Raw genomic sequence first — 27,153 nt, forward strand, 5'->3', positions numbered from 1 at the left:
GCCATTGAACTTAGAACTGACCTGCTATATTTTTAACATCTGTATATCCCATGAAGAACGTTGAAAGTAGAACAAAGCCAGAGAGCATTGCATGTGCAAATCAATGTGGAAGCATAAAATCAAGCATCACTGCCCTTGCAGTCCCAGTTCAAGGCAAAGTAGGGGTGGGTAGGCAATTTCTGTGTGTTGTGTTTCACTGGGGAATGGAGTTGAGCATAGTGATCAATGGCCCCTTGCTGTTGCTCGGAAACTCCCTGGCTAAGGAGCATAGAGAGGAGCATAGAGCAGGAGAGAAGATGAATTGCTGGGCCGCCAATCTCCAAGTACTTATCTGCAAGGTTGTCTAATAAGACAGGTGGAGCGGAACATAAAATATGCTTTTTTGGCAGTCAGAAATACTTTTCAGTGAAATGTGGGAGTAATAAGTATTGTTTCTCTCATAGACATTCTCTCCATAGTGAATCGTGGGAATTATTACAGAGATATGACCAAGAAAACTCCCTACTGCCTGACCCATTATTTCTTAGGGGTTCTGATTCCATAGCAAAGAGCAACGTAATTGGATCCTCCAACTTGGTCATACTGCTCACGTACATCCCCTCCCCTTCAGTGTGGGACTGCACCATGCTGGAGCAGTTCCCATGTTACCAGAATCAAATTGACTGGAATTGGTTAGCCAAGATGATATGGCAAGAAAGGTGCCACATATCACCCCAACTTAGTTTGACCAACTTTGTGGGCTGCAAGACCTGAATTGGATGTTACCTACACAGGCAGTGTAGCAAACCTTTTTTTATCTACCACAAAACTGTTTGAGGAAAGAAAGCTGTGAAGTAGAGAAATGAGAGAAAAGAATTGTTTAACCCCTTTCCTCACTTATCACTTCACTCCATATTGTCCACCTTGTTGCTTTTCCTCCTGTCTGTGTGTGCTTTTGACTTCCCTGATTCAAATATTAACTTATTTTCAGATAAGGATAAATAATAGTTGATATCTTGGGGTACCACATCTGCTCTAAGGAACCATTTACTGATTCTGATTTATTTTACAGGCTGTATGGGGTCTTTTTTATGACTAAGATGAATTCGGAAACTCTGTGACATGCAACACAACTTAAAATGAAAATAAACTCTCATAGTTTTTTTTTTAAAGACATGTAGCAAACTAAGAAGCACTATTCTGAAAAAAAATCTAAGAATCATTTGTCTATAGGTAACTAAATTAGCGTAGCCCTGTGCAGTGCATTTCAAATTAAGCCTGTAATTCTCTTTCTCTGCCATGAATGAGAGCTCCATGAAGATGCAGTTGAGGCCCAGGGTTAAATTGAAAAAGATAGCATGGAATTGTCTTTGAATCAGAAAATATTTTACATTATTTTATGGATTTTTTTTGCTTCTGATGTTTTGGTGTGGGGCAGGCTGTACACCTTTCTCAAATATTTGGGAAGTGTTGTCTTGTTTAACTTAGTGAAACTAAAATGTGATCTTCTTTTTAGATCAAGGAATCTATAGTTGGTGAAATCAGACGGGAAATTGTAAGTGGACTGTTAGCAGCTGTCTCTTCTCCTAGCAGATCTGCTACTGCAAAGCAGGAAATGCAGCCATGAAATGGTACTACAGGTGACTTTTCCAGAGTTCCTATATGCACCTTGCTTATAATCTGTATTAATTAGAGAGATTTAGGATGTCATTTCATGTTTAATAAGAAATGTGATTTGAACTTTCAGATAACTTTTCTTTGTTACAGCTGCAAGTATATAAAGATGCTTCCTCTCCTTGGGATCTAAATTCCAGTTGGTCCTCTGTATGTCAGTGGTTATGAAAGGCACATATCTCACAGTGCAGTCCTCAGCATGTCTCTTCGAAAGTGCCTTTCATTGAATTCAGTGACATACAACCCAGGGAAGTGCGTAAAGCATTGCAGCCCAAGGTCCTTGATTTTAAACACACCTGAGCACAATCTACATGACAGCATTGATTTAGCACAGTGATGATTTTGTCATGCGCAGCCTCCTGGCAATGGAAAGATCATCATGTGGCAAATCTGTTATGCTTAAGGTCAGAGCTGGTGGTTTTTTCCAGGACCAAAACCCAACTAAAGGAGATGGTTTTCCCACTCAGGGCCAAATCCTATCCACATTTCCAGCGGTAATGCAGCTGTGCTAATGGGGTGCATGTTGCATCCTGCAGTGAGGGGGCAGTCACGGAGGCCTCTTCAAGGTAAGAGAACATTTGTTTCCTTACCTCCTGGTTACATTACAGCTGCATTAGTGTTGGAAACTTGAATAGGATTGGGCTCACATGTTATGTGTTTGGAGACAGGCCTGGCTGGAGAGTGCCAACCCGGATATATCAGACTGGTTCCAAGAGTCTTTCAAACAAAGGGCACCAACAGTCCACTCACATGGAAAAGCTTTTAATCCAAGATAATTTTTTTTAAAAAGATAGTTCTGCTTCTACTTCTTACTGGAGCTGTTAACAATACCATAATCTGCCCCTCATATTTTCAAATGTAACTATAGCACCTGTAGAGGAATGGTTTCCAACATTTCTACCTTTTAAGCAACCCACTGCATATCAGCATGTTTGCTAAAGAATACATAAGCAATGCAGAGGACATTGGAACATATTCTGGCATGTCTACTGAGTACACATAGGATGCTAGCCTTGCCTGGAACCTTGCCACCATCTCGGATCAACTAAGATTGCATCCTAGAACACCACCAAAACTTTCTTATGCAGGGTTTCACGCAAGGGTTCATAAGAACATAAGAGCCCCACTGGATCTGGCCAAAGGCCCATGAAGTGTAACACAAATCTCATCGCGCAGCTCCAAAGTGTTCACTTTTGAGTATTGAATCTGTTTGACCTGTGCAGCCATGCCTACAAGTCTTTTCCAGACCATGGGCAGGTCCCATTCCATTATTTTTTTGTATGCTAGCATACGAACATTGCTGTTTGGGAAACACTGGCTAAAGGTATTTCAAACTGGTGGCTCATGACTCACCAGCTCGGGAAGTGCTTGATTCTGGACCCTTAAGGGGTGAGGAGGTTGGCAAGGTAGCAGCGCAATTGCAACGTGATCCCCAGGATTGCGCTGCTGCCAAGGACAGAGGAGTTTGTTAAAATTACATCTGGCTGTGCTGGCCCCCGAGCGTGCGGGGAGCCCTGCAGACACCTCTGCAGGGCTCCCCAAGCCTTAGAAAAAAAATAATGATCAGAAACCACTTCCGAAACTTCAGAAACCACAAAGTTATTTTTAACTTTTCTAAGGCTTGGGGAGCCCTGCAGAGGCATCTGCACACCATGCCCCCCCCCCAAGCTGGCACAGTTGGAGGTAAGTTAAAACAAAAACAAAAAAACCTTGGTCCTCAGCATGATCCTGGGGATTGTCACTGCCTTCTCCCTTCCCCTGCAAAGACTTAGTGTTTCCCAAACTGACTTAAGCGCAACTTATTTCTGATTTCAGGTAGTGATTGTTTGATCTCTTTCTGTTCTTTTTCTCAAAAGGTTGGCAATGTGGTTCAAAGACACTGTGGAATTCTCCCTTTGGACTGTGCAGATGGCAGAGTTAGCCTGTGTACTTTAGAGGACAGAAGCGAACGCTACTGTATACAATCCATAGTTGTATGCTCTATAACTTCCCACTTTGGTTCCCTATGTTACAGACGGGGCGCTCTTTGTCTTACTACTGCCCATGAGTTATCAAGAAAATGATGGCAACTTTGCAATCCTTAATATTTATTTGTACGTCCCTGCTGTTTGTTGTTGTGTATACATTTTATTTCTGTGTAGTGGTGTTTCTCCTAAGACTTGAAGATTTCTGGACCTACCCCAATGATAAATAGCCTAGAAGTGCCAGTCTATTTGTACTTTAAAAACAAAACAAAACAAAAAACCCACTGACCTCTGTGAGGTACTTAACTGTGCAATAACAGATCCACTTTGAGAGCTTGAAACAAGCAATAATTATTTCCACTGCTGTTACTTAGTACCACTTCAAATGAAGAGACTAACCAGGTATAAAAATGTCCTGTTAACTCTTGGGAAAAGCTATTGTTTGCAGTGTATTTAGCAATTTGCCTAAAAACTACTAAAGACATTGAAAGCCTTATTTTTGCAGTGGAGACCTTTTTAAAAAAAATGTTTTGCTTCTTTAATATTCCCCCTTTCCTTGAGTTGTCTGTAGAAAAAAAGCATTAATATATATGTAGAGAGAGAGAGAGAGATGGATTACTTCTCATTTATACCAAGAGGTGGCCTTTTTGTTCCTTTTTATTAAAACAAGTCTATAAAACACTAGTTTAAAACAAAATAAAAATAGTTGTGTGTAACTTGAAGTGGATCAATCACTTTGGCTGTTGTTATGGAGGAAATGGAAGGGACCCCTTCTGTTAACTTCTAATCAAGACTTCTGAAGTCTTACTGTAGCCCAGGGAAAATGTCATTTATCTCTACAGATAAAATTGGAGGTAGGTGGGGTTCCTGATGTGTGGTTTCTGGCTATGGAAGGCTAGACTTCTAGTTGAAGTAGAACATTATCTGAATGCCACTGGGATGCCTTCAGTTTGTTTTTCAGGCAATAAAAACTTTACAATTGTGCTGAAGACATAATGACTAGCAAAGCTATAACTGTATTGTGTGTAGAAAAGCCTGTCAAAGTGTGTTTTGGAACACACACAAGAGGGCTGATTTCTTTTTAAAAGAGTCTGTTATGCCAATAAAATATTTATTTTGCCTACAAGTTAACAGTTTGAATTCTTTTACTGACTTTCTCTTCTTGTTGGAGACCAGAGTCTTCTTGGGGTGAAATCATGTGAATAGGTCTTCAGAATTGGTGTGAAGAACACCCCGCTCACAAGTGAGGCCTGCTCTACTTGGGCAGTAGAATGAAGTGTTAGAATTCAGAGATGGTAGAATGCTCAGTGTCACCTCAGGCTAGAGGTGAAAGATAACATTTTTGAATGCCCCCACCATGTTTTAAAAATACCTTTCTGCAACTAAGAAATTAGCACCTCAGGAAGAAAAGCACTGATTTAGTCTCCTCAATATTGTGTTCATTTTCAAATAACGGGGAATTTATTGTATATTAGAGTATTTTAAATATACCTACTAGTGGCCTGAAGTGGGTACAATTCATTCATCCCCCTGCCCCAGACTCTTAATGTGTAGATCTATTTTTACACTGGATGAATCCAAATATGATACTGAACTATGGATTAGCATTAACAGAACTACAGGCTCACATACTTTCCCCTTACTCTCAAAGACTGAAAATTTTCACTTTCATTTTAAGAATGAAACCACAGTTCTGTATTGTGAACAAACTTAGGGAACTGTGTGTGCTTTGTTAATAAACTAGAGTTAGAACAAGTCAGGATATCAAGCCAGTATCAAAATCTTTTTATGTCCTGGTTTATTCTAACTCAGGTTAAACAAACCATAGTTCCCCTGAATTCATATGTAAGAGAGAACTGTAGTTCATTTTTAAGTAAAATCAACTGTTTTCACTAGTCTCCTATTGCCTGCAGGAGAGGGGAGGGGGAATGTGCAAGTTTGCAGTCTATTTAGACTTGTTCATTTAGTACTAAACCATGGTTTAGCATTATGTCTAAACCTGACCACTACCTGCATGGGGGGAGGGGGAGGGGGAGTGGCATCCACCATAGGATACTTAAAAGAAAGGCATGAAGCTGACAGAGTATTCAAATAAATCCTCTACTAAAGCTTAACTATTGATTCAGGTTGATTTTGTACCATGAATCTATCAAAAGACGTTGATACCCAAGCATGCCATTTGTCCCCATCTTGGGAGCCATCGGTTTGTTTGCCTTCCACTTTGTAAAATTGACTTCAGTACCTTAAAAATCTTTTCATGTGTTTTACCCCCTGCAATCTAATTTGAAAATGATACATTTAAAAAAAAATAGATGTATATTGCATCGTATTTGAGGTGGATCACAAAGGAAAAAAACCATAAATATGAAGTGAAATGTCAGCAAACCTAAAATGCACAGAATGAGATTCAAACCTCTCTGTGTGAGAGCAGAAAGCACAAATTTTCATGTGCAGGGAAGAGGCAACAGTTTATGCTTAATAGGGTGCCACTTGAGAAGAGCCCCAACCTTTTGATGGAATTTTTCACCGAGCATAGTAGGCTGCCAGGGAAACATTAAAAGCCTGCCTGCACAAGCAGAACTAGCCATGGGCCACCCACAGTGCAGAATCTAAAACAGCACCATGATCATGGAAGTTCAAATAAGTAAGCTTTACATTTACCAGATTTCTGAAAACCATCAAACCAGTACATATATAGATTCATCATCTCTGCAGAAAAGGTCTCATTTCCTGTGGCTAGTCTTCATTTTTCTTATTGAAGTGACATTCACCAGTGCCTTTTGTGTTGGCTCATCACAATGTTTTGAAGAGAAGCCTGCGGCTGTGCAATTAGGCATCTGCATGTTGGTGTTCTTCACCAAAGAGACAGCCTTTCCATAGCTGCTGGTATCTGCCACCACTTTCAAAGCTACATGACATCCCACTTCCACTGGAGTTGTCTCACAGTTGACTCCCTCCCTCCAAATGCATACCCAGCCTGAAGGCTAATCAGCATGCTCAGAAAATAGAATGTGAGACAGAGCTTGAGTAACTGAGCTGCCCTGAATGCAAATGGGAGATCATATGATTAAATGGCCTCTTGACATCGGACAGTATTACCAGTTCCTCCAATGGCAGTAGCTCTTAGCTGAAATAATCCAGCTCCAGCCAGACAAATTTTCTCCTCAAACAAAAATGTACTTCTTTTCAGTGAAGGAGGATTACACCTACACAAGCAATCCTTCAGGCTGATGCAGTTGGAAATGTGTAAACAATGTATTGGCCTTATGAGCCAAGATCCAAAGGACAGCATGACTAGTTATGTGTGCTCATATTCTGTTTCTGCAACCCACCATGTCACATGTGGAGGCAGTTTTGAAGCTGAGAGAACTTCCAAAGACAGACGGCGGCATGACAAGTGAGCCTGCTGTTCAAAGGAAAAATAAGTCAAAACCCCACTAGCCATGCCAAAACCCTTGGCTATGTCTAAAAGAGCTCTTTCACATATGCCACATCCAGATCTGTATAAAACCATAGCATTGCATCTCTCCAGAACAAACTTCTACCATTGAAGAGTTGTGACTCTTTAATTTAGTGAAATCAATCTTTGAACCAATAAGCATTATTTGAAGTTCTGTAATCCAAACTATTATTCATTCAGAGTAATATCATACCCCAAAGAAGGCTTATAGTACCTGATAACAGTGCTTCCGTTTGTATCTGCTTTTGAGCAGGGATGGGCAAATCCAGTGCAGTTTGACTCGAGTCATGTCACAAGTCTGCACCTCCCATGACTTGACTCAAAAACGAGTTCTAACGGGGGCACTTTCTGAGTTGCTGAGTCATCCTTTCATGAATCTAAAGGACTCGAGTCGCTGCCCCCTTTAAAAAGTCAGCTGTGGAATAAAACAAGAGCTACTGCCGGTGTGTGTGTGTGGGAGTTTGCTTTAAACACTCCCCTGCTGTCCCCACCCATCTATAAATAAGGTGGGATGGACTGTGAGAGAGGACAGAAGTGGCAAGAGAGAGGAGGGTCACGCGCAGCAGCTGCAAGGCTTACCAGAATGACCCAATCCTTTGCAATTCTTCTCAGTAGTCCCATTTGTGCCAGTCGTTCGTGCCAATGCTCCTTCCTCCTAAGTAACAACCAAGCCATGAGGAGGAAAGCATGATTGCTACCAACTACCTCCCATACTAAGGCAAGAACCCCCTTGGGCTCCTCCTCCTGCCCTCTTTCAGCCAAAGAAACTATCAAACCTCCCATCCTTCGTCCAATGATCATTGGCCGCCCTGGGTCCCTTTGGGGAGAAGGGCGGAATAAAAATAAAGTTTTATTATTATTATTATTATCACAGATGGGCAAGAGGTCCCGCTCCTGCCTCCCCCCGTCCTGCTCGGATTCAAAAGCAAAACAGTAACCCTTCCCTGCCTCCTGGCTGGGACCTCCCTACTGCTCACCCTGTCTGAATGATGGCTCCACGAGATCTTTCACGCCACAAAAACAGTAAGCAAGTACACCCAGGCACAGACTTTCAGAAGGCGTTCAGCATGGTCCCTCACCAAAGGCTACTGAAAAAGCTCCACAGTCAGGGAATTAGAGGGCAGGTCCTCTCATGGATTGAGAACTGGCTGAAGACCAGGAAGCAGAGAGTGGGTGTCAATGGGCAATTTTCACAATGGAGAGAGGTGAAAAGCGGTGTGCCCCAAGGATCTGTCCTGGGACCGGTGCTCTTCAACCTCTTCATAAATGACCTGGAGGCAGGGTTGAGCAGTGAGGTGGCTAAGTTTGCAGACGACACCAAACTTTTCCAAGTGGTGAAGACCAGAAGTGATTGTGAGGAGCTCCAGAAGGATCTCTCCAAAATAGCAGATGTGTTTCAATGTAAGTGTAAAGTCATGCACATTGGGGCAAAAAATCAAAACTTCACATATAGGTTGATGGGTTCTGAGCTGTCTGTGACAGATCAGGAGAGGGATCTTGGGGTGGTGGTGGACAGGCCGATGAAAGTGTCGACCCAATGTGCGGCGGCAGTAAAGAAGGCCAATTCTATGCTTGGGATCATTAGAAAAGGTATTGAGAACAAAATGGCTAATATAATACCATTGTACAAATTGATAGTAAGGCCACACCTGGAGTACTGTGTCCAGTTCTGGTTGCAACATCTCAAAAAGGACGTAGTGGACATGGAAAAGGTGTAAAAGAGAGCGACTGAAATGATTACTGGGCTGGGGCACCTTCCTTATGAGGAAAGGCTACGGCATTTGGGCTTCTTCAGTCTAGAAATGAGACACCTGAGGGGGGACATGATTGAGACATACAAAATTATGCATGGGAAGGATAGAGTGGATAGAGAGATGCTCTTTACACTCTCACATAATACCAGAACCAGGGGACATCCACTAAAATTGTGTGTTGGGAGAGTTAGGACAAACAAAAAATTTCTTTACGCAATGTGTGGTTGGTCTGTGGAACTCCTTGCCACAGGATGTGGTGATGGCATCTGGCCTAGATGCCTTTAAAAGGGGATTGGACAAGTTTCTGGAGGAAAAATTACCGGTTACAAGACATGATGTGTATGTGCAACCTCCTGATTTTAGAAATGGGCTATGCCAGAATGTCAATGCACGGGAGGGCACCAGGATGCAGGTCTCTTGTTATCTGGTGTGCTCCCTGGGGCATTTGGTGAGGCCGCTGTGAGATACAGGAAGCTGGACTACATGGGCCTATGGCCTGATCCAGTGGGGCTGCTCTTATGTTCTCGAGTCTAGACTCAAGTCTGTGTGCATGGGGACGGGTGCCGAGTCAAGGGGACCTTGACTCGAGTGCTTTGCCGAGTCTTCCATGTGCGCATCTTCAGTGAAAATGAGTCAGTATTTTTGCTACTCCAAGTTGAGTCACCTGAATCGAGTTCCCATCCCTGCTTTTGACTATGTATTGATGGATAATATTTAAATTATAAAAACAAAGTGCAATATACTAAAATTGTACCAGCAAATTCTTGGAGGATCATGATTAGCACATTGACCTTCACCAGTCATAAGGCCTTTGTATAAGGCTGTGGTTTTCAAACTCTCCCGGAGTTTGAAACCTGCAGTAAGTCCTTATGGGGGCGGGGGGGGGAAGGCAGGATCATGCCACTCGGGGGCTGCAGGGACTGGGGTGTACTTACCAGTCCCTGGGTGCGGGGAGCCCTGCGCAAGCCTCTGCACAACTCCCCAGGTCAATAGTAGTGAAAGTGAGCAATCACACTCTGCCTCCTCAATCCGGTTTAGCTGAGGTGGGGCATGATTGCCCCACTTTTACTTTGGAAGCCTTGGGAGGCTGCAGGAGGCTATGGTAAGTGCAGCCAAGCCCCTGCAGCCCCCTGAGCAGCACAATCCTGGAGATCATGCTGCTGCCTGCTCCCTGCCTCCTGGATGCCCCTGCCCCTAAAAGGGCAAAGAGGCCAGGGCCCTCAGGCTGGCGCGTCACAACGCCCCAGTCTGAAAACCTCTGGTATAAGGCAACCATTGGTCTGCCTCAGGGGTGTCAGCCTCATTTCATAGAGAGTGCTGAATAGCTGGCTCCACGAGGCACTTGGGTAGGGCTCAAAGTGATGTCGAACCCTCCTCAAGTAAGTGAGTAAGAGCCCAAACCTGGGCTCAACGCGCCGGTTTACTGCTGGCATGTACTGTCACAAACGTGCCATAAGGCGAGCTTACCGCTGGGCAAGCACCCGTGCTAGCCCAGCACTGGCTGGTGCAGTTGCACATCCTGCTGAGCTGCGGCACGAAAAGTGGAGGCGGGGGGGTAGGTGGGAAGGAGGTGTTCCGGGGAGGGGCGAGGCAGGTGGAGGGTAAGAGGTCAGAGAGGAGGTGTGACAGGGAGGCGGGGAGGAAGGAAGGCGGGACACTGTTCGTTCATGTGGGGCTCCGCACCCTACACAAACGCTTTTACCTGAAAAATTCCGTAAAATTCAGGTGATTTCAGTAGCCCCATTGCGGGGCTACTTCCCTTACACAGGGAAAGGGGACAAAAGTCCCCTTCTCCCAAGGTACCGCCTGTGATAGCCCGTGGCGCCCAGGATCTGGCAGCAGCCATTTTCAGTGCCACCGAAGCTGCATGCCACGGGAGCTCAGGATTGGGCTGTAAGGCTGCAATCCTAACCACACTTTCCTGAGAGTAAACCCCATTGAACAAAACAGGACTTACTTCTGAGTAGACCTGGTTCGGATTGTGCCCTAAGTGACTTCCTTCCTCCATTTTCTAAATGTTTCTGGATTTCTTCACTCATTCTCTAGTTTCCCTCCTCCTTCCGCCCCACTGCTTCTCCCTTCCCTTTAATGCTTCCCAGCCCTCCATCCTCTGCTATGATCTGGTGGTCACAATCTTTGGTCTCTGAAGATCTCTTTGAGATTCCTCAAGATGTTGAGCTCTGAAGTCTCATGAGACATTGAAACAGCATTAGAGGCCTCCAAACTTTAGTCATGCAGAGCTCTGCAGCTGCATCATGAAGGGCTTCCGTGGACTAGATCAGGGTTGCCCAAACCCCTTGCAGCCCTCGGAGGCTCCCAATCAGGCCCTCGGGGAGTCCCCAGTCTCCAATTAGCCTCTGGCCCTCCAGAGACTTGCTGGAGCCCATACTGACCAGATGCAACTACTCCCGGCATGAGGACGACTGTTCAACTTCTCACCTGAGCTGTGGGATGAGGGCTCCCTCCACTACTTGCTGTTTCGCGTCTGTGATGCAGCAGTGGCAGCGAAGGAAAGGCTGGCCTTGCTCTGTGAAAGGCCTTTTATAGGCCTTGAGCTACTGAAAGACCTTCATTTATTCATCTAAGTTCCATCTCTAATAAATTCATTTATGCAAAATTTATTCAAATTTTAAATGTAAATTAATTCTTTTCTTCCCCAGCCCCCAACACAGTGTCAGAGAGATGATGTGGCCCTCCTGCCAAAATGTTTGGACACCCCTGGACTAGATGAAGAGTTTCTGCAGTTCAGGTCTGGCCTGCAGGCCTTATGTTTGAAACCCCTGATCTACCTAGTCTGGCATTGTGTGTATGATGGTTGGCAGCCGGCCGCCTTTCTACGCACCACTTGGAGATGCCAGTGGCTGAACCCAGAGCCTTCCACATACAAGCCCATGGACTTGATTCCTGAACTATGGCAGTCTCATTTACTTCAATGAAAGGAAGAGCTGCATATGCACAGACAAACAGACATACAGAGTTGTGGATCTATTAAGTGCACACGGAAGCCTTTTCAAAGTGAAGCACTGAATGCACACTGAAGCACACTGAAGTATTTAGATATGCTAGTATTCATTTGAACTTTACAATTTATGGAGAATGAAATTGTTTTTATCATGACTAAAGCAGTATCCATCAATACTACAGGAATCAACCCTGACTGTTAATTGGAAGGACAGATGATAAAGCTGAGGCTTCAATACTTTGGTCATCTCATGAGAAGGGAGGACTCTTTAGAAAAGACCCTGATGCTGGGAGAAATTGAAGGCAAAAGGAGAATGGGACGGCAGGGGATGAGATGGTTAGACATTGTCACGGAGGCAATGAACATGAATTTGGACACACTCCAGAAGTTAGTGTTAGACAGGGAGGCCTGTGTGCCGTGGTCCATGGGGTCACGAAGAGTCATACACGACTTAACGACTGAACAACAACAACAAAGCAGTATCCATCACAGTCCACTAGACTAGAGCCAGCTCAGGTTTACTGTCTGACTTTGTCTTATGCTGGCTGAGGGAGACTCCGAATGCTGCCGCATCAGAGAAACCTCTGAGTTCAAAACAAGGTCTTCCCAAATTTGAAATTTCAATAGCTTGAAACAGGTGCTCTTTATTCAAAAATTTTGAGAAGATATTTTCTTTTTCCAGCTTAAAACTAATACTGTACCATATTTTTGCAAAACGTGTACCAGTTGAGAGTTCTAACTACTAACTTGTCATTTTTTCATGTTTATATATCATGTTCAAATAGTCCTATAAAGCAATGTGGTTTGGAAGATCTAGTTCCTACCGTCATCACAGCAAACAGTTATTTTTTATAGCATAAATTACTAAAGAGCAGTTACAAGCCACATTATTCTTTGCATCACTGTTAAATCTTCATATCATGGGTGCTGATTGCTAGAAACCATTGATTTTCAATTATCCTGGCAACATCCCTAAATACTGGATGATTTCCTGATTATACACATTACAGAAGAACCCAAATCGAAGTTTAGTGAGATCAATTCGGCTTCCTGTCACAAAACAGTCTTTAAGAACTCGATGTGTGTTAGCAAAACATTTGTCTCTATGATGTTGAGCTATAGCCTTCAGAAGCCAGCAACATTTTCTATTTATAATGAAGTTATTTCTCTCTAATCTATCTCATTTCCTATAAGTTGGCCTTGCAGTTTCTACTAACAGCAGCAAGAAATCGAATGCTTAGACATTACTCCTCTCTTGGGTAAAGTATCAAGAGAAGTCAATGGTTTAAATGTAATTTAAATGTTCAGAATGTTGGGGGTTGAACCTTAGTGAGTTCTGAGCAGAGGTCCTGTATTGTCTCTCAAACCTTAACTACTGGTTTAGGATCCAGGCAGACATGGGCAGAACTCTAAGCATTGGCCTACAGTTGAGGTCCTCCAAGTCTAGGAGCAAAGGGAGTCTGGAAAGGACAGGAGACAGTTAATCTAGTCACTGTTTACTCAATCAGTTCAATCTGCATATGGGTAAAAACCATTCTTTTGATGCACATTTCCTTTGATTTTAGATGACACACACTTGTGTGGTAGCAGACATTGCCTTAGAGCCCAATCCTATCCAACTTTCCAGCACCATTGCAGCCACAATGCAGCCCCAAGGTAAGGGAGCAAACATTCCTTTCCCATGAGGAGGCCTCTGTGACTGCCCTCACCACAGGATGCAGTCTGTGCCCTGTTGGCATGGCTGCATCAGTGCTGGAAATTTGGATAGGATTGAGCCCTTAGAAGAAGAATCCCCTTTCAAGTGAGTGAAAAAGGGATGCCTTCCTGAAAATGGTGCTTGCCACCTGCAGTTTTTTAGAAATATATTCATATTCTAAGTGATACAGGCTGCTTGACTGATTAGGAGAAAAAAATTAGTGAACCAAAAGGCTTCCTAAAATCAATTAAATGTTACATATATAAGCTTGGAGGCCACCAGAAAAGATTGAGGCCTGACCCAGTCACCAATAGGTGACCAGCCACAAGAGGGAGAGAATTCTGCAAAGGCTTCATAAGAGAGCTGATGATATCCCACCTACTCCAAGCGCCACCTCCGCACCTCATATCTGAAAGCATCCTGATCTCTGTCTCTCAATAATTCATGGTCCATCAGCAATACTCCGAAGGGTGCTTACCCTGCAATTTGGAGCAGCCAGTTAGTAATGTACAGGGGAGAGATCCTCCGCTTCAACTCCCAGGGCACCAGGCCAAGCCAGGCTAGTATTGCATTTTCAATTAGCCTCTGAGTGAACGCTTGGCATATGTGGAAGGGAATCAGTGCACAATTAGTTTATTGTTTCTGTCCGCGTTGCGTTGAGAGGATTTGAAGGACCACAGAAAGAATCATCCTGGCTCCAGCCAGCAGCACCGCTGTGGATGTGGAATAAGGGAGTTTCTCAGCCGAGGCAGCTTTGCTCACTCGCTCAGGAATTACAGCTGTTAATAAGGAGCACTTGGCGGGGCTTCAGGGAGTGTGCCAGGGCATACTCGCTCTGCCTCTCCCTTTAGGCATTTCGGGGCTCTTTTCTGATTATTGCGATGGAGCCTAACAGCCCCAAAAAGATACAATTTGCTGTGCCATTATTTCAAAGTCAAATAGATCCTGAAGCTGCCGAACAGGTAAGCTGGCTTTATCTTTGTTGCTGGGGGGCGGGGGGGGGATAGAGAAAACAGGCTGAGTGTGATGTTTTCAGATCTGAAAAATCTATGTAACTCAGGTCAAACTATTGGAATTCCACACAGTGTACTGCAGCTGAAAGAGCAAGCAGGACTTGTCCTTTGGATGTTCTCTCCAGGTGAAGTTCACACATATTTTCATGCACAAACATCTGTTGTTTTCATTCTTTAAGGATATGCGATTCCCGACAGCGATTGTTGTGTTTTTGTCAGAGCTGTTATGTGTATTCAGATGATTCTGTACAAAAATGTAGCTTAGTGGATGTCAAAATGAAAAGTGAGATGTCATACATCATGTAGATAGCTATTTCAGGAAGAAGAAAGTTCAGTTGCTACTTGGTAAAAGGACACTGTGAAGAAAGTATTCAGAAATCCTCAGTAACAGAAGAATAATGTCTTATTTTCTAAGACTTTACAATATAATTGTGAGTGTGATATATTCCAGTACACAGTATGATATATTCCAATGCACAAGAAGTGACCCTGAAATAATTTATCCATATTTCAGAATGTAGTATAAGGTGAATCTTGCAAACCACTCTGATCTCCTTGCAAACACTGGCCTGGCTGACTCCATAAGAATTTAGAAAGTAGAAATGGAGCTATATTTGACTTATGTAAAGTCCATCATTCTGGTTATTCAAAATCATTGGCAATGATATTGTAGGCTGTTTTAGATGCTTACAGTTACAGTGTAATCCTATGTATGTCTATTTAGAAGTAAGTCCCACTGTGTTTAGAGGGTCTTACACATAGGTAAGTGTGCATAGGATATTTAAATGTTAGTAGACTAGAGGAGACAGCTTTTGCCAGAAGAGGTTGCTGGAAAGCAAAATAATGACATAAGGTGTCAGAACGAATAAGCAAAGTTATTATTATTGTCAAGGGTGACAAAGAGACCTGCATGAACAAACATGTAACAGTTTATTGACAAGATATGGCATTATTATTTTGGTATTGAAAATTGCAATGCTGACTCGATTATGGCTGTTTACTACTGTGTTCAAGAGGGCGTACCTAGTCTCATGGAAGGGCGCATAGGACTTCAGGCTCAAAATCAAAGAGGACCAGACTAGCTCAAAGACTCTACCCTTCATTTAATGCCATGATGTGCATGAAATGTCACACTTTGGTTTGATTATATCATAACATCGGCATTATTAGAATCTACAAGTCAAGGACGACATTATCAGCTGGTGCTGTCTGTGACCCACTGCCACAGTCTCTCACATCCATTACTGCTTTCAAGCAGAAGAAAAAAAATCTGTTGATAAAAAGAGTAGCATTTCCCAAGAATCTGGGCAAATGCTTGCTAAGGATGAGGTAGGCCTCCTTGCCAGAGTTATATTATGAAACCAAATTGTACCGGCTGCTACAATGGCATTGCAGGCTGATGACGGTACTGCTGAAACTTGCATGAGGGGATCATCCTAAACCAGCATAATTTTGGTTTATTTCCTTTAAACTGTTGACCCTGTGCCATATTGCAAGCTACTTTTGAACAACCCTCAGTTTCAGAAAGAACTTGTCATGCAGAATGGGGGAAAAGGAACCAACTGAGCACACATTCACACCCCCTTCACCCACACACATACACACAAAACCAGTGTTATGGTTCTTTTTATCCTGATCCCAGACGGATGCAGCAAATGCCTATAAAATCAGTCCCTGGGCTAAAGACACAGGATATGGCCACCTTGCTGAAACTCAGTAGGATTGTGTCTTCTTAGTGCCTGAATAGCAGATTACCAGAGAACTCCATGGAAATATCTTGGAATCAAATGAATTTGTTGGAACAGAGAATAATTCCTGCAAAAAAACTACCTCCTCTGCGATCCTCTAGTTCTTTGGAACACATGCTCCTTTCTCTAAATAGTTTCTCTCAAGCCCTGATGTCGAGGGAAGTATTTTGTCTTTAGCCCTGAGGACACTAACAGCCCAATCCATTCCACACTTTCCTGGGAGTAAGCCCCATTGACTCTAATGGGACTTACTTCTGAGTAGACATGCAGAGGATTGGGCTGTAGGGCTGCGATCCTGTACATACGTTCTTGGGACTAAGCCCTAGATAACACAATGGGACTTTTTTTTAAGTACACACACATAGGATTGAGCTGTAAAAAAATCTTACTATATGACACTGAGTAGCCCAATCAATGTAGCAAAAAATGGGGGGAGCTCTCCAAAAGTACTGTCCCCCAGTGAATGTTTATCTATTATCATCATCATAAATATTAGTGGAATGGACATTGTTAGGTTGGGATTTAACAGAGCCTCGGAGAGGACTGACGGTAGGAGTTTTGTCACCCTAGGGAAGTGCCCCAATGCAAACCAAAAGTACACCTTGGATTTTTCTGAGACACAGTCAAGGATTCTGGGTTTCATTGCTAGTTTGTAGGGAAACCCAATCTTGCCGGGGACTCTGGGAGCAACCAGACTTGCAAAATATTTCCAGTGCCTGCTCTATTTGGCTGATGCAGCCCTAAATATCCAAGCTTGTCCCTTGTAGGTCTTTATAGATCCAACACAATGAAGCAAACTGTAAAGGCAGAAAAAAATAAGGTATTCTCTGAAGTCACATAAATACAAATCTGTCCCAATACAACTTGGGTGTATTGGATTCTAGAAATGGAAGGAATGACCAGACTTTGGAAGTATTCTATTTTTGATCACATTAAAGCAACCTGATAGCTTTAATACTGTTTGTGGGAGCGGTGCTTTCAACATCCCTGCATAAGGCATAATGGGACTGCTTGGCAATTTGTTGTTTTCTTTGGATTTAGGGTTGTGGCTGATATTTCATGAGTCTACTTGGGTCTATGTTTTCCACAGATCAGGAAAAGAAGGCCCACACCAGCATCATTAGTCATTATGACTGATTCACCAACTGGTAAGTCAATTCTGAAACTTGTAAGTCGTAGGATTGTGTATCAACTCAGAATAATCCTATTGTATAATCAGTATTAGACTTAACCTCCCTCCCCTTCAGTTGCACTGTGGCTTTCTGTAGGTTCAGGATCAGCTCTCAAAAAGGAAGTGTGAAATGCAGATCAGCACCCTTTTTGTGTTTTTCAGCTCGGTGCTGTTTGTGGACACCAGAAGGAGGTTGTTCCATCTCCAATCCTAGGGACATTTCTGTATCAAGAGCAAGGTCGGCTCATCGATGAGGCCAACTGATGCAGATCTGCCTCAGGGAGCAGATTGGTGGGGGGTGTATCTCTCCAACTTGCCTCCACTGCGCCTCCTCCTCCATTTCCAGCCTTTGGATTGGAAAAGGAAGAAGGAAATAGAGAGGAAGAGGAAATGTGGAGGGTACAAGAGTGCTGGGAGATAACATGGGAATTTGGGAAGAGCAGAGATTGACATATTATTGGGTAAGGGGGGACAGCACCTGCCATGCTGCTTCCAGCATTAGGAGGTCTTGGGCTGATCAAGCGACACACGCTATAAGAGGCTGATCTGAGAAGGGAGTGGCTGGGGTATCCATGGTTTCTCATATGAAGGAGCAGCATTGTCAAGCAAATGTAGGTATACCATTGAATGTATAGAGTGTATCAATGAGAGGACTTTGTGTGTGTGTGTGTGTGTGTGTGTGTGTGTGTGTAGTTTGAGCCTCGTGTAAACTTCTACATATAAACTGTATATACAGTTTAATAAGAGCTTAATAATATAAGGAAATTATGGGCAGAAGGACACCTTAATATTGTTACATAGTGTTTATCTGTCTACCTTTGCGGTCAGTTCTTATGTACTCATGTTGAGTACTCAAAGTCTGGAATAAAATGGCTCCAAGTGGCCACATACAGAGGAAGGCCTGAAAACACAGCTGTCATATATACCAAAGCATCACAAACCTAAAGAGAAACCACTACACCAGTGGTTCCCAAACTGTGGTTCGCGACCCACCAGTGGTTTGTGAAATGATTTTTGGCGGGTCGCAAACCTAGAGAAGCGTTTAGTGGGCTGTAGCCCCCCCCCCCCCACATGGGCATCCAAACCTGCCACACCAGCCAGGCCTACTTCCAAACAAGCTCGAGTGGGCTGAGATCAACACCACAGTACGCCAACTTCCTAGCAGGCAAGGGACAATATGCAACTTCCCTGCCTATCTGGTACAAGGCATGCTGGGGTGCTATCTGACTGACTGACTTTTTAAAAAAGTTATTTTCTCTTACATTACCAGTCCTGCAGATGATTGGGTCAGGATCAGGTCTTGCTTCAGGGTGATTGGGTGACTGAGTCAGGATCAGATGAACAGCGGACAGCAAATAGAAAATCAAGAATAAAGAACCCAGAACAGAGTTGGGGCATAGTTTAAATACTTTTTGTTGCTTATGACCCAGATTTCAGGGTTTCCTGTCCTTATTTGGTTGTTTACAGGTGTGTACAGGGCAAAATCTTGCTTGATCACTGTGTTTTCTATAAACCTTCCTATAGCTTCATATAGGACCTCCAATTCCATTTGTGGTTGAGGGCCATATTGTATTTTCATGCCTTGGTTTTGTGTATGCTTCTGTGGCTTCTTACATGAGAGCCTTAAAACAGTCAAAGGGATGTTGGTGATTCTACTGTAAAGTCTGGACTGTGACTAGTGGCTGGTGGTGGTGGTGGACTGTGGCTGGTGGACTGTGACTAGACCACTGCTGGTGACGGCATACTACATCCTGCACAATTTCTACTTCTCCCAAGGCCAGGATCTGATGGAGTAGGAGCTGTCTGCAGCAGAGAGGGAATCTGCTGCCCCCACACAGTCCATGCTCAAGAGACAGCGCACAAGAGGAAACGGCCAAAAAAATTAAGGCAGTGGTTCCCAAATGATGAGCCCAAACTCACAGGGGTGCTGTGGGATGTTTCTGGCGGCCTCTTTCTTCCCAGCTTTCCCAGGTACTGCCATCTTTGATCATGTGGGATCAGAGCTGCACCCAGGAAAGCTGGGAAGAAGAAGCTGCCATGAAAGAAGGGTGCCTTGTCCACAGTAAGTTTGGGAACCACTGAATTAGGGAATTGTTCCGTGACTGTTTCAGTAGTCAAGAACTGGAGTAGCTGGTGATGCAAATAAAGGCATAAGAACATAAGAACATAAGAACAGCCCCGCTGGATCAGGCCATAGGCCCATCTAGTCCAGCTTCCTGTATCTCACAGTGGCCCACCAAATGCCCCAGGGAGCACACCAGATAACAAGAGACCTCATCCTGGTGCCCTCCCTTGCATCTGGCATTCTGACATAACCCATTTCTAAAATCAGGAGGTTGCGCATACACATCATGGCTTGTAACCCATAATGGATTTTTCCTCCAGAAACTTGTCCAATCCCCTTTTAAAGGCATCTAGGCTAGACGCCAGCACCACATCCTGTGGCAAGGAGTTCCACAGACCGACCACACGCTGAGTAAAGAAATATTTTCTTTTGTCTGTCCTAACCCGCCCAACACTCAATTTTAGTGGATGTCCCCTGGTTCTGGTATTATGTGAGAGTGTAAAGAGCATCTTTCTATCCACTCTGTCCATCCCCTGCATAATTTTGTATGTCTCATACAGGCAAGGGGCGGTTAAGTCGGATTGGGCTGTGAACGCATTCAATTGGGGCTAAACTAGTCAAAATGTTAAATTAATGCTTTTCATTTGTCTTTCTTGTTTTATTGTCTTGGTAAATAGCAGTCATGGGTGGGTGATCTGGATCAGAATCATTCTTAGAAATCAGAAGGCTTGCAAAGGAATAAATCAAGGCCTGGGGTTGCTTCCAACAATTCCCAAATTAAACTTCCTGCATTACCACAGGTGGTCTCTGGATATTTCCTTGGTTTTCCCTGCAGTATTCTTTCCGTTGGCAGGAATATTTCTCTGCTGAACCAAATTATGTCAAGAACAGATGTTGAAGAAGCCCTGCAACACTCTGTACAAAGGTTTATGACTCAGCTGTGCATGCAAATACTTTTTCTTAATAAACAGCTCGCTATATGACAATCTTAATAACAAGACTCAGGGAAAAAAAATTCCTTCTGGAATGCTTAAGACAGCTGGGGTGTGTGTGTGTGTGTGTTGTGATAGGATGTAAAATTGCAGTTTTTGTGAGACCCTTCGCATGAAGCAGCTGGAACTGGTCAGATCAAGCCAGAGTGTAGCAGGGAGTCTGGGTGAATTTAGGGTCATCCAGGAAAGAATGTGGTCCCAGGCTGGACTAAGGTCAGCAACAGCTACCATGGAGAACAATGGGATGATGCACTCTTCCAAAATAATTCCCATACACTGCAGCCTGGCTTTATGAAGATGTACGCTAGCTCTCTTTCTATCTGAAAGCACTCGTTGTAATTTTATTTAATGGCTCTTTTCAGCAAAATTAAAAGCACTCTTAAGGCTGGACTCACCTAGAATGGAATCCTGGATAAAACAAGATGTACCATGTGAATGTCAATGGTATCTTCAACAGCTTTCCATTTCTGCTTGGTGTAAGGCCTGCTGCTGCGCCTTTTGGCTCGGGAGTTTGGTAGCCTGCCAAGCACTAACAGCTGTTTTCAATTTCAAATTTGTGCTTCTGTTTCAGTAAAATCAATCATTGCCAACTACTGATTTTACATATTTCTAAATTTTTGGATCTCAGGAGAGGGTGGGACCAGAAGCATGGGAGAAGGAGGCACAGGTCCTGTGGCAAGGAATAAAGGTTTCACCACAGGCTGGGAAGTGATGAAGACTAAGCGGCAAGACCCCACTTGTTCCTGGGGGGAGCTAAGGCAGGCATACAAGCTCCAAGATACCAGCCTAGGTGACCTCACAGAGGAGGGCCTAGTGACACTCTCACCCTTTCCCCACAGATCTTCTGAAACCCCTACACCTGGTTTTCTATCCCTCTTCTGCTTTCCTTCTATCCTACTTGGACCTGACCACCCACTGGGTGAAACAGGCAGGCAGGTCACATTCCCCAGGTCCCCTTGGTGGCTCTGCCACACCTGCCCTAAGACCTATGTACACTGACTCAACCATCTGCATAGACCCCAAAATGCATCAGATTGCTTTTTAGCAGTGTCCCCAACCACATGTAAAATGCGCACATGCATAGGGACCGTGCAAGTTGTGGTAGAGTTCGCTGTCATGATCCTTCTCAGCCATATTCCTTGTGTGCATGATGATTAGATGAGGAGCTCTTCATAAGCTCTTGGATGATGAATGATCATGCCCGATCCCGTCTGATCTCGGAAGCTAAGCAGTGTCAGGCCTAGTTAGTACTTGGATGAGAGACTGCCTGGGAATAGCGGGTGCTGTAGGCTGATACCATAGTCTTTCCAGACTGAAGGTTGCCAACCATGATTGGATAGATAAGCATCAGAAGTTAATATCATAAGCTTCAGCCTAAGGGCTGGACACAGACATACAGTGGACCTGCCTTATCCACAAGTCTGGCATCCATAGATTTTACTATCTGCAGATGCTGGGGTCTGCTTTTCAAAAGTATTTTTAAAAGTCAAAACAAGTCAGAAAATAGTTTTCCTGCTGCAGAGCAACAAAACCACACTGTTATCAATGGCACTCCAGAAGCCACTTCCTGGATGTGCTGGGTCAAGCCAGGGCTGAAGGAGGGGGTTGCATGAACCAAAAGTGGCTTCCAGAGCTCTGTTGAGTGCCCTGCAAACAGCATGGTTTTGCAGCGCTATGTAGGGAAAAGCTATTTTCTTACTTATTTTGACTTTTAGAAACACTTTTGGAAGCAGACTGCAGTATACGCGAATCTCAGTATCCTGGGGGGGGGGGGTCAGAACCAGACCTTGGTGGATACTATGAGCCAATTGTATATATTCATAGATTGTTTATATTCATTACTTGATGATAACAACATAACTGTTGACTTGCCTGGGAGAATGAGCCACCACAGAGTTGGCTCAAATATACCTCAAATATATAGCCCTATAGTGCACTCAACTCCAAATAATCAGGTGTTAGGTGATGGTGACACATGATGCGATATACACCTATGCACTAGGCCAGCCATTTTCAACCTTTTTCAGCTCACGGCACACTGACAAGGCACTAAAATTTAACCCCTGCTAATTGGGTAAGAGGCACTTTTTCAAGTGGGTGCTCCTCTTTTATTTAGCAGGGGGAGAGTCACTGGCCCACCTCACCCCAGCACTGTCAGTTCTAGTGGCTGTCTGCTGGTATTCATTTGCATCTTTTTAGATTGTGAGCCCTTTTGGGACAGGGAGCCATTTAGTTATTTGATTTTTCTCTGTAAACTGCTTTGTGAACATTTAGTTGAAAAGCGGTATATAAATACTGTTGTTGTTGTTGTTGTTGTTGTTGTTATTATTGTCAAGGCACACGACCAGTTTTTTACTTACATTAAATTACTATGTTACAATTAATTTTTAATACAATTAATACAATTAAATCATTACATGACAAAGGGCACAATCTTAACCAGGTCTACTCAGAAATAAGTCCTATTTTGTTCAATGGGGCTTACTCTCAGGAAAGTGTGGTTAGGATTGCAGCCAAAGACAAGAAGTTTGGAGAGGAAAATATATGTGATTCTGGAAAGGATTTGGAAAATGTTGTTATTAAAGTGTCATGCCAGAAAGTGCTGGCAAAGAGAGGTCAGGCTGAGCACATAGTGGGGTGAGGGGCAAAGAAGACACATGATTGAAAGAAGTGCAGGATTCAGCTGGAAGGGGGGGGGGAGAATGTGAGGACAGTGACTGTGAACCTTTGAAAGATGCGGAGGAGTGAAGGGAGGGACAGTAAGAGAGGTGCTAACTGATTATGAGATTGGGGGGATGTGCCTGTGGGAGGGAGTGGGGTGGGGAGAAGTGCCAATTGCCTGCTCCTGTATTTAAGAAAAAAGTGAACCAAAAGCCCAATCCTAGGCAATATGTCTACTCAGAAGGAAGCCCCACTATAGTCAATGGGGCTTACTCCCAGGTAAGTGTGGATACTCCCAGGTAAGTGTGGCCCAACGCCCTTCCCCTAAAAGGCAAAAGACAAGGCAGGGAGGGCCACTTTTAGCCAGCCTCAGCAGACTCGCTTGCTTCCTGCCTGCTCCTGCCTCCCTCGTTCTCACCCCCGACCTCTCTGCCTGGACTTGATACCTAATTCTAGGCGTGTCTACTCAGAAGTAAGCCCCATAATAGTCAACGGGGGCTTACTCCCAGGTAAGTGTGGATAGGATTGTGGCCCAAAGCCCTTCCTCTGAAGGTCGCCTTGGGCAGTTGCAGGCAACTGTGGCAGGAAAAGGGACTTTCGTGGACCCTTCGCCAGGCCAGCCAGTTCTTGGGCTGGTGGCCTCAGCAGACGAGCTCCCTTCCAACCTGCTTGCCCACTCCTGCCTCCCTCACTCCGTGGGCTTCTCTAGCTGCCCAATCAGCACGCGGGGCGGACTTGATACCTAATCCTAGGCATGACTGCTCAGAAGTAAGCCCCATAATAGTCTACGGGGCTTACACCCAGGTAAATGAGGGTCCTCTCATTTGCAGCCTTCCTCTCCCTCAGCAGCAGGAGATGCAAAGCAGCCGGGCTGCTCCTTTTTCTCCGGTTGCTGCCTGTCTCCTCTGGCCGCGGCACATTGGTTGAAAACCGCTGCACTAGGCTGTAACCCAGGAGTCTCCAAACTATGGCTAGGGGGCACACTCAGCCTGCCACAATATTTTATATGGCTCACAGCAACATGAATTTTTCCCCCCAACCATGCAGTCAGACATTTAAGATGTACAGTTCTATCTGCGCTCCTTTCCACGTGGCCAGAATAGTATCAGCCTGGCTCATTTTGTCACATTTCTCTTCATGCTGATTACAAAAAAGATCCAAGTAAAACTTGTTCATTAATTTACATTTCCGTCATAAAACAGATTATTTTCTTTTGCACACAAAAATGTGTAAAATATATAATGTGACCCTCATACTGAAAGGTTTGGAGACCCTTGCTTAGCCATTTGTAGCTAATTACAACTAGTGCTGGCCTAGTGCAAACATGTGTCCTTACTTTGTTGTGGTTGGTCTGTGGAACTCCTTGCCACAAGATGTGGTGATGGCATCTGGTCTGGGTGCCTTTAAAAGGGGACTGGACAAGTTTCTGGAGGAAAAATCCATTACAGGTTACAAGCTATGATGTGTATGTGCAACCTCCTGATTTTAGAAATGGGCTATGTCAGAATGCCAGATGCAAGGGAGGGCACCAGGATGAGGTCTCTTGTTATCTGGTGTGCTCCCTGGGGCATTTGGTGGGCCGCTGTGAGATACAGGAAGCTGGACTAGATGGGCCTATGGCCTGATCCAGTGCGGTTGTTCTTATGTTCTTATGAGCTGGCTGGTGCCCAAGACTGCAGCGATGTTGAAATGGCTGCCTCTGCATCCTATGGGTGTTGGGCAGCCACAGTCAGTTCTTGATGCCTTCTTGGGAGAAGGGGTCATTCATCTTCTTCCCCCAAGTAGGAGAAGCAGCCCTGCAATGGGGCTATTTGACTCTGCACCAGCTATTTAGCCAGTGTAAAGTAGTCCTGTGCCAGGCCAGGAGGTCCGACGTGGGGCTTAGGATCTGCTGGAGCAAGCTGGTCTCGTCCCCCCCACCCCCGCCATGCCTTCTCTTCACCTCCCCCCCACCCTGGAATGCCTCTGTCCAAGCCCCCACTCACTTCTCTGCCACCCTTCAACCAGCCACTCACTTCTCTGCCACTCTTCAACCAGCACCAATTGAATAGGATTGAACCACCCTTAATGAGTGGTTTTGTTAGGCAGCATAATTTTCCCTGCCTTTTCTCATGAGAATTGGAAAAATTGGTGACTGGCCCTAGATTTTGGCAACCATCAGGCAGAGCAGGAAAGGTTTTTAGGCATTGATGAGGGAACATTAGATTACATTAGGTTAGATATGGCCCCAATTTAAATGTTTGCCTTCATATCACAGTGTAAGCAAGTTCCATTTGCCAAGAATACAATGTTGGACCTTTCACTTGCTCTCACAAGGGATTAATATAGATGAGAAAATATGCTGGGACGGGTCTAAGAACTGTTTACAGATGATGATTTAAAGAATGATGAGATTTGTCACCTCACGCCAGAGCATCATCCCAGTTCTCGAGCCTTGTTTTTCTCTTCCTCCCCTCGCAAACTTATTTTGCTAAACTTAGTTAGTCAGTGGCTGGTTTATTGATTGTGGAAGCAGAAGTACTCCTAATTGGCATATTAGTTGTAATTTATAACTTCCTTATCTTTAGTAGTCTTTACATAAGATAAGATCAACTGCTGTTACGTGTTATTCCATGACGTCACCAATGTAAAAAAACACAATGGAAACATCCATCAAGGGCATCAGTTTTTAGTCATATTTCCTTTCATTTACAAAGCAAATATTATGCAAAGAGAATTTATATATAAGATAAGAGAGCATATCATACAGGGGGAAACCACTGAGCCCAATTTGTTAATGGTTTTCTAAAGTCTCAGGCAAAGGTATCTTCTTTTGCTTTTGCAAATTGTTTCATGAGGACAATAATGCACTTAGAACCCTTTAATACAAACATTGGATGCTGAAGGATGCTTCAAATGTGCACTTGGCAGGCAAGCTAAGTACAAACTATGTACGCACCCCATAAAGTATGTGTGCACGCGCAAGTATACGTTGTGTATTGTGTGTACGTGCCATAGGCACTCAGAACAAATCACAGTTCTTGATGGCAGGTATACTTAAATACTGCCAGTGGAATGTGTGTTCTGCAATGCTGGCTGCTGCAAAGCAGCCATAAAGTGCACTCTGACAGAGCGCCAATCAGAGCCTTCCTGCTCTTGCCAATGGACCTGTGAAGACTTGCCAGAGCAGGTAAGCCCATGCAGGGGGTGGAAGAGGGCAAGGGGGTGGAGCAGGGCAACTATGCTTCATGCAACATGCATGCTGCCTTAGGCATTGTTTTTATGGCAAAGAATGTGGTACAGTATTAAAGTTTTAAAGAAACCAATGTATGTGGATGCTACAGGGAATGATGCCTCCTACCAGCTTCATCTCTTGAAAACTACTGTCTGTCTTTGGGCTTGGAATAAATGGCCTTTACAAGAGAAACTTAACATTGCCTAAACATGTGGATTTTATATCCTAGTCAAATTACATCATCCCTTGTTTTTCTGATTAATTAATTGCTGTTAGCAATTTGAGTGTGATCTAGCATATATTTCAAAAGGGACATGTGATCGTTCCATAATTGTCAGCACAGAAGATTCTCACCATTGTGTTTCTTTCTGTTAAAGTTTATTCGGCAATCTCCATACAATGGGCTTGAAGTACATCACTATAGCCAGCTCCATGCTCTTCTTCAGACCAAAGCATCAGTTTCAGGGCAGATGATATTCACATCTGAAAATATAGGCGGCTCTTAACATAAATCTACCATGTGGTCTGTGGTATTGTAGTTTCTTGCCAACAGATTGCTTTCGACTGGCTCTGGGTGTGTCAGAGTGCGCTTGTAAATGGAGTTATCTGGAAATGCACTCAATAGTTTTATAACTGAACCTTGTCTCCTTTTTCGGATTGCGTCACTCACAAAGCAGCTCCATAGAAACAATCTTCCTCCATTCCAGGACATTATTTACACATCATTTTCAATATAGCTGGTTTCCTATTACAATAGTCCCACTGCTTTATTACTTCGTGCCAGGGACTGATAAGCACCT

At 44.0% G+C, this 27,153-nt stretch overlaps 2 protein-coding genes across 4 annotated transcripts in view; both read left to right on the forward strand.

Annotated features, from left to right (window-relative positions):
* ITPRID2 (ITPR interacting domain containing 2) overlaps nucleotides 1-4,732 on the forward strand; it is a 72,303-nt gene extending 67,571 nt beyond the window's left edge. For 2 of the 3 annotated variants that reach the window (XM_066615833.1, XM_066617516.1), the window contains 2 exons: nucleotides 1,496-1,619; nucleotides 3,510-4,732. In XM_066615833.1, the coding sequence (XP_066471930.1) occupies nucleotides 1,496-1,606 (111 nt within the window). In that variant the 3' untranslated portion in view covers nucleotides 1,607-1,619; nucleotides 3,510-4,732. The remainder of the gene's footprint in view (nucleotides 1-1,495; nucleotides 1,620-3,509) is intronic. The other variant, XM_066616705.1, reaches the window with a different exon arrangement.
* A 9,638-nt stretch (nucleotides 4,733-14,370) lies between these two features.
* PPP1R1C (protein phosphatase 1 regulatory inhibitor subunit 1C) overlaps nucleotides 14,371-27,153 on the forward strand; it is a 50,133-nt gene continuing 37,350 nt past the window's right edge. Inside the window, exons 1-2 of the mRNA XM_066611166.1 lie at nucleotides 14,371-14,451; nucleotides 17,341-17,398. Of these exons, the coding sequence (XP_066467263.1) occupies nucleotides 14,371-14,451; nucleotides 17,341-17,398 (139 nt within the window). The remainder of the gene's footprint in view (nucleotides 14,452-17,340; nucleotides 17,399-27,153) is intronic.

This window comes from Tiliqua scincoides, chromosome 1, assembly GCF_035046505.1.
Source record: "Tiliqua scincoides isolate rTilSci1 chromosome 1, rTilSci1.hap2, whole genome shotgun sequence".
In the NCBI taxonomy this organism is placed as follows: Eukaryota; Metazoa; Chordata; class Lepidosauria; order Squamata; family Scincidae; genus Tiliqua; species Tiliqua scincoides.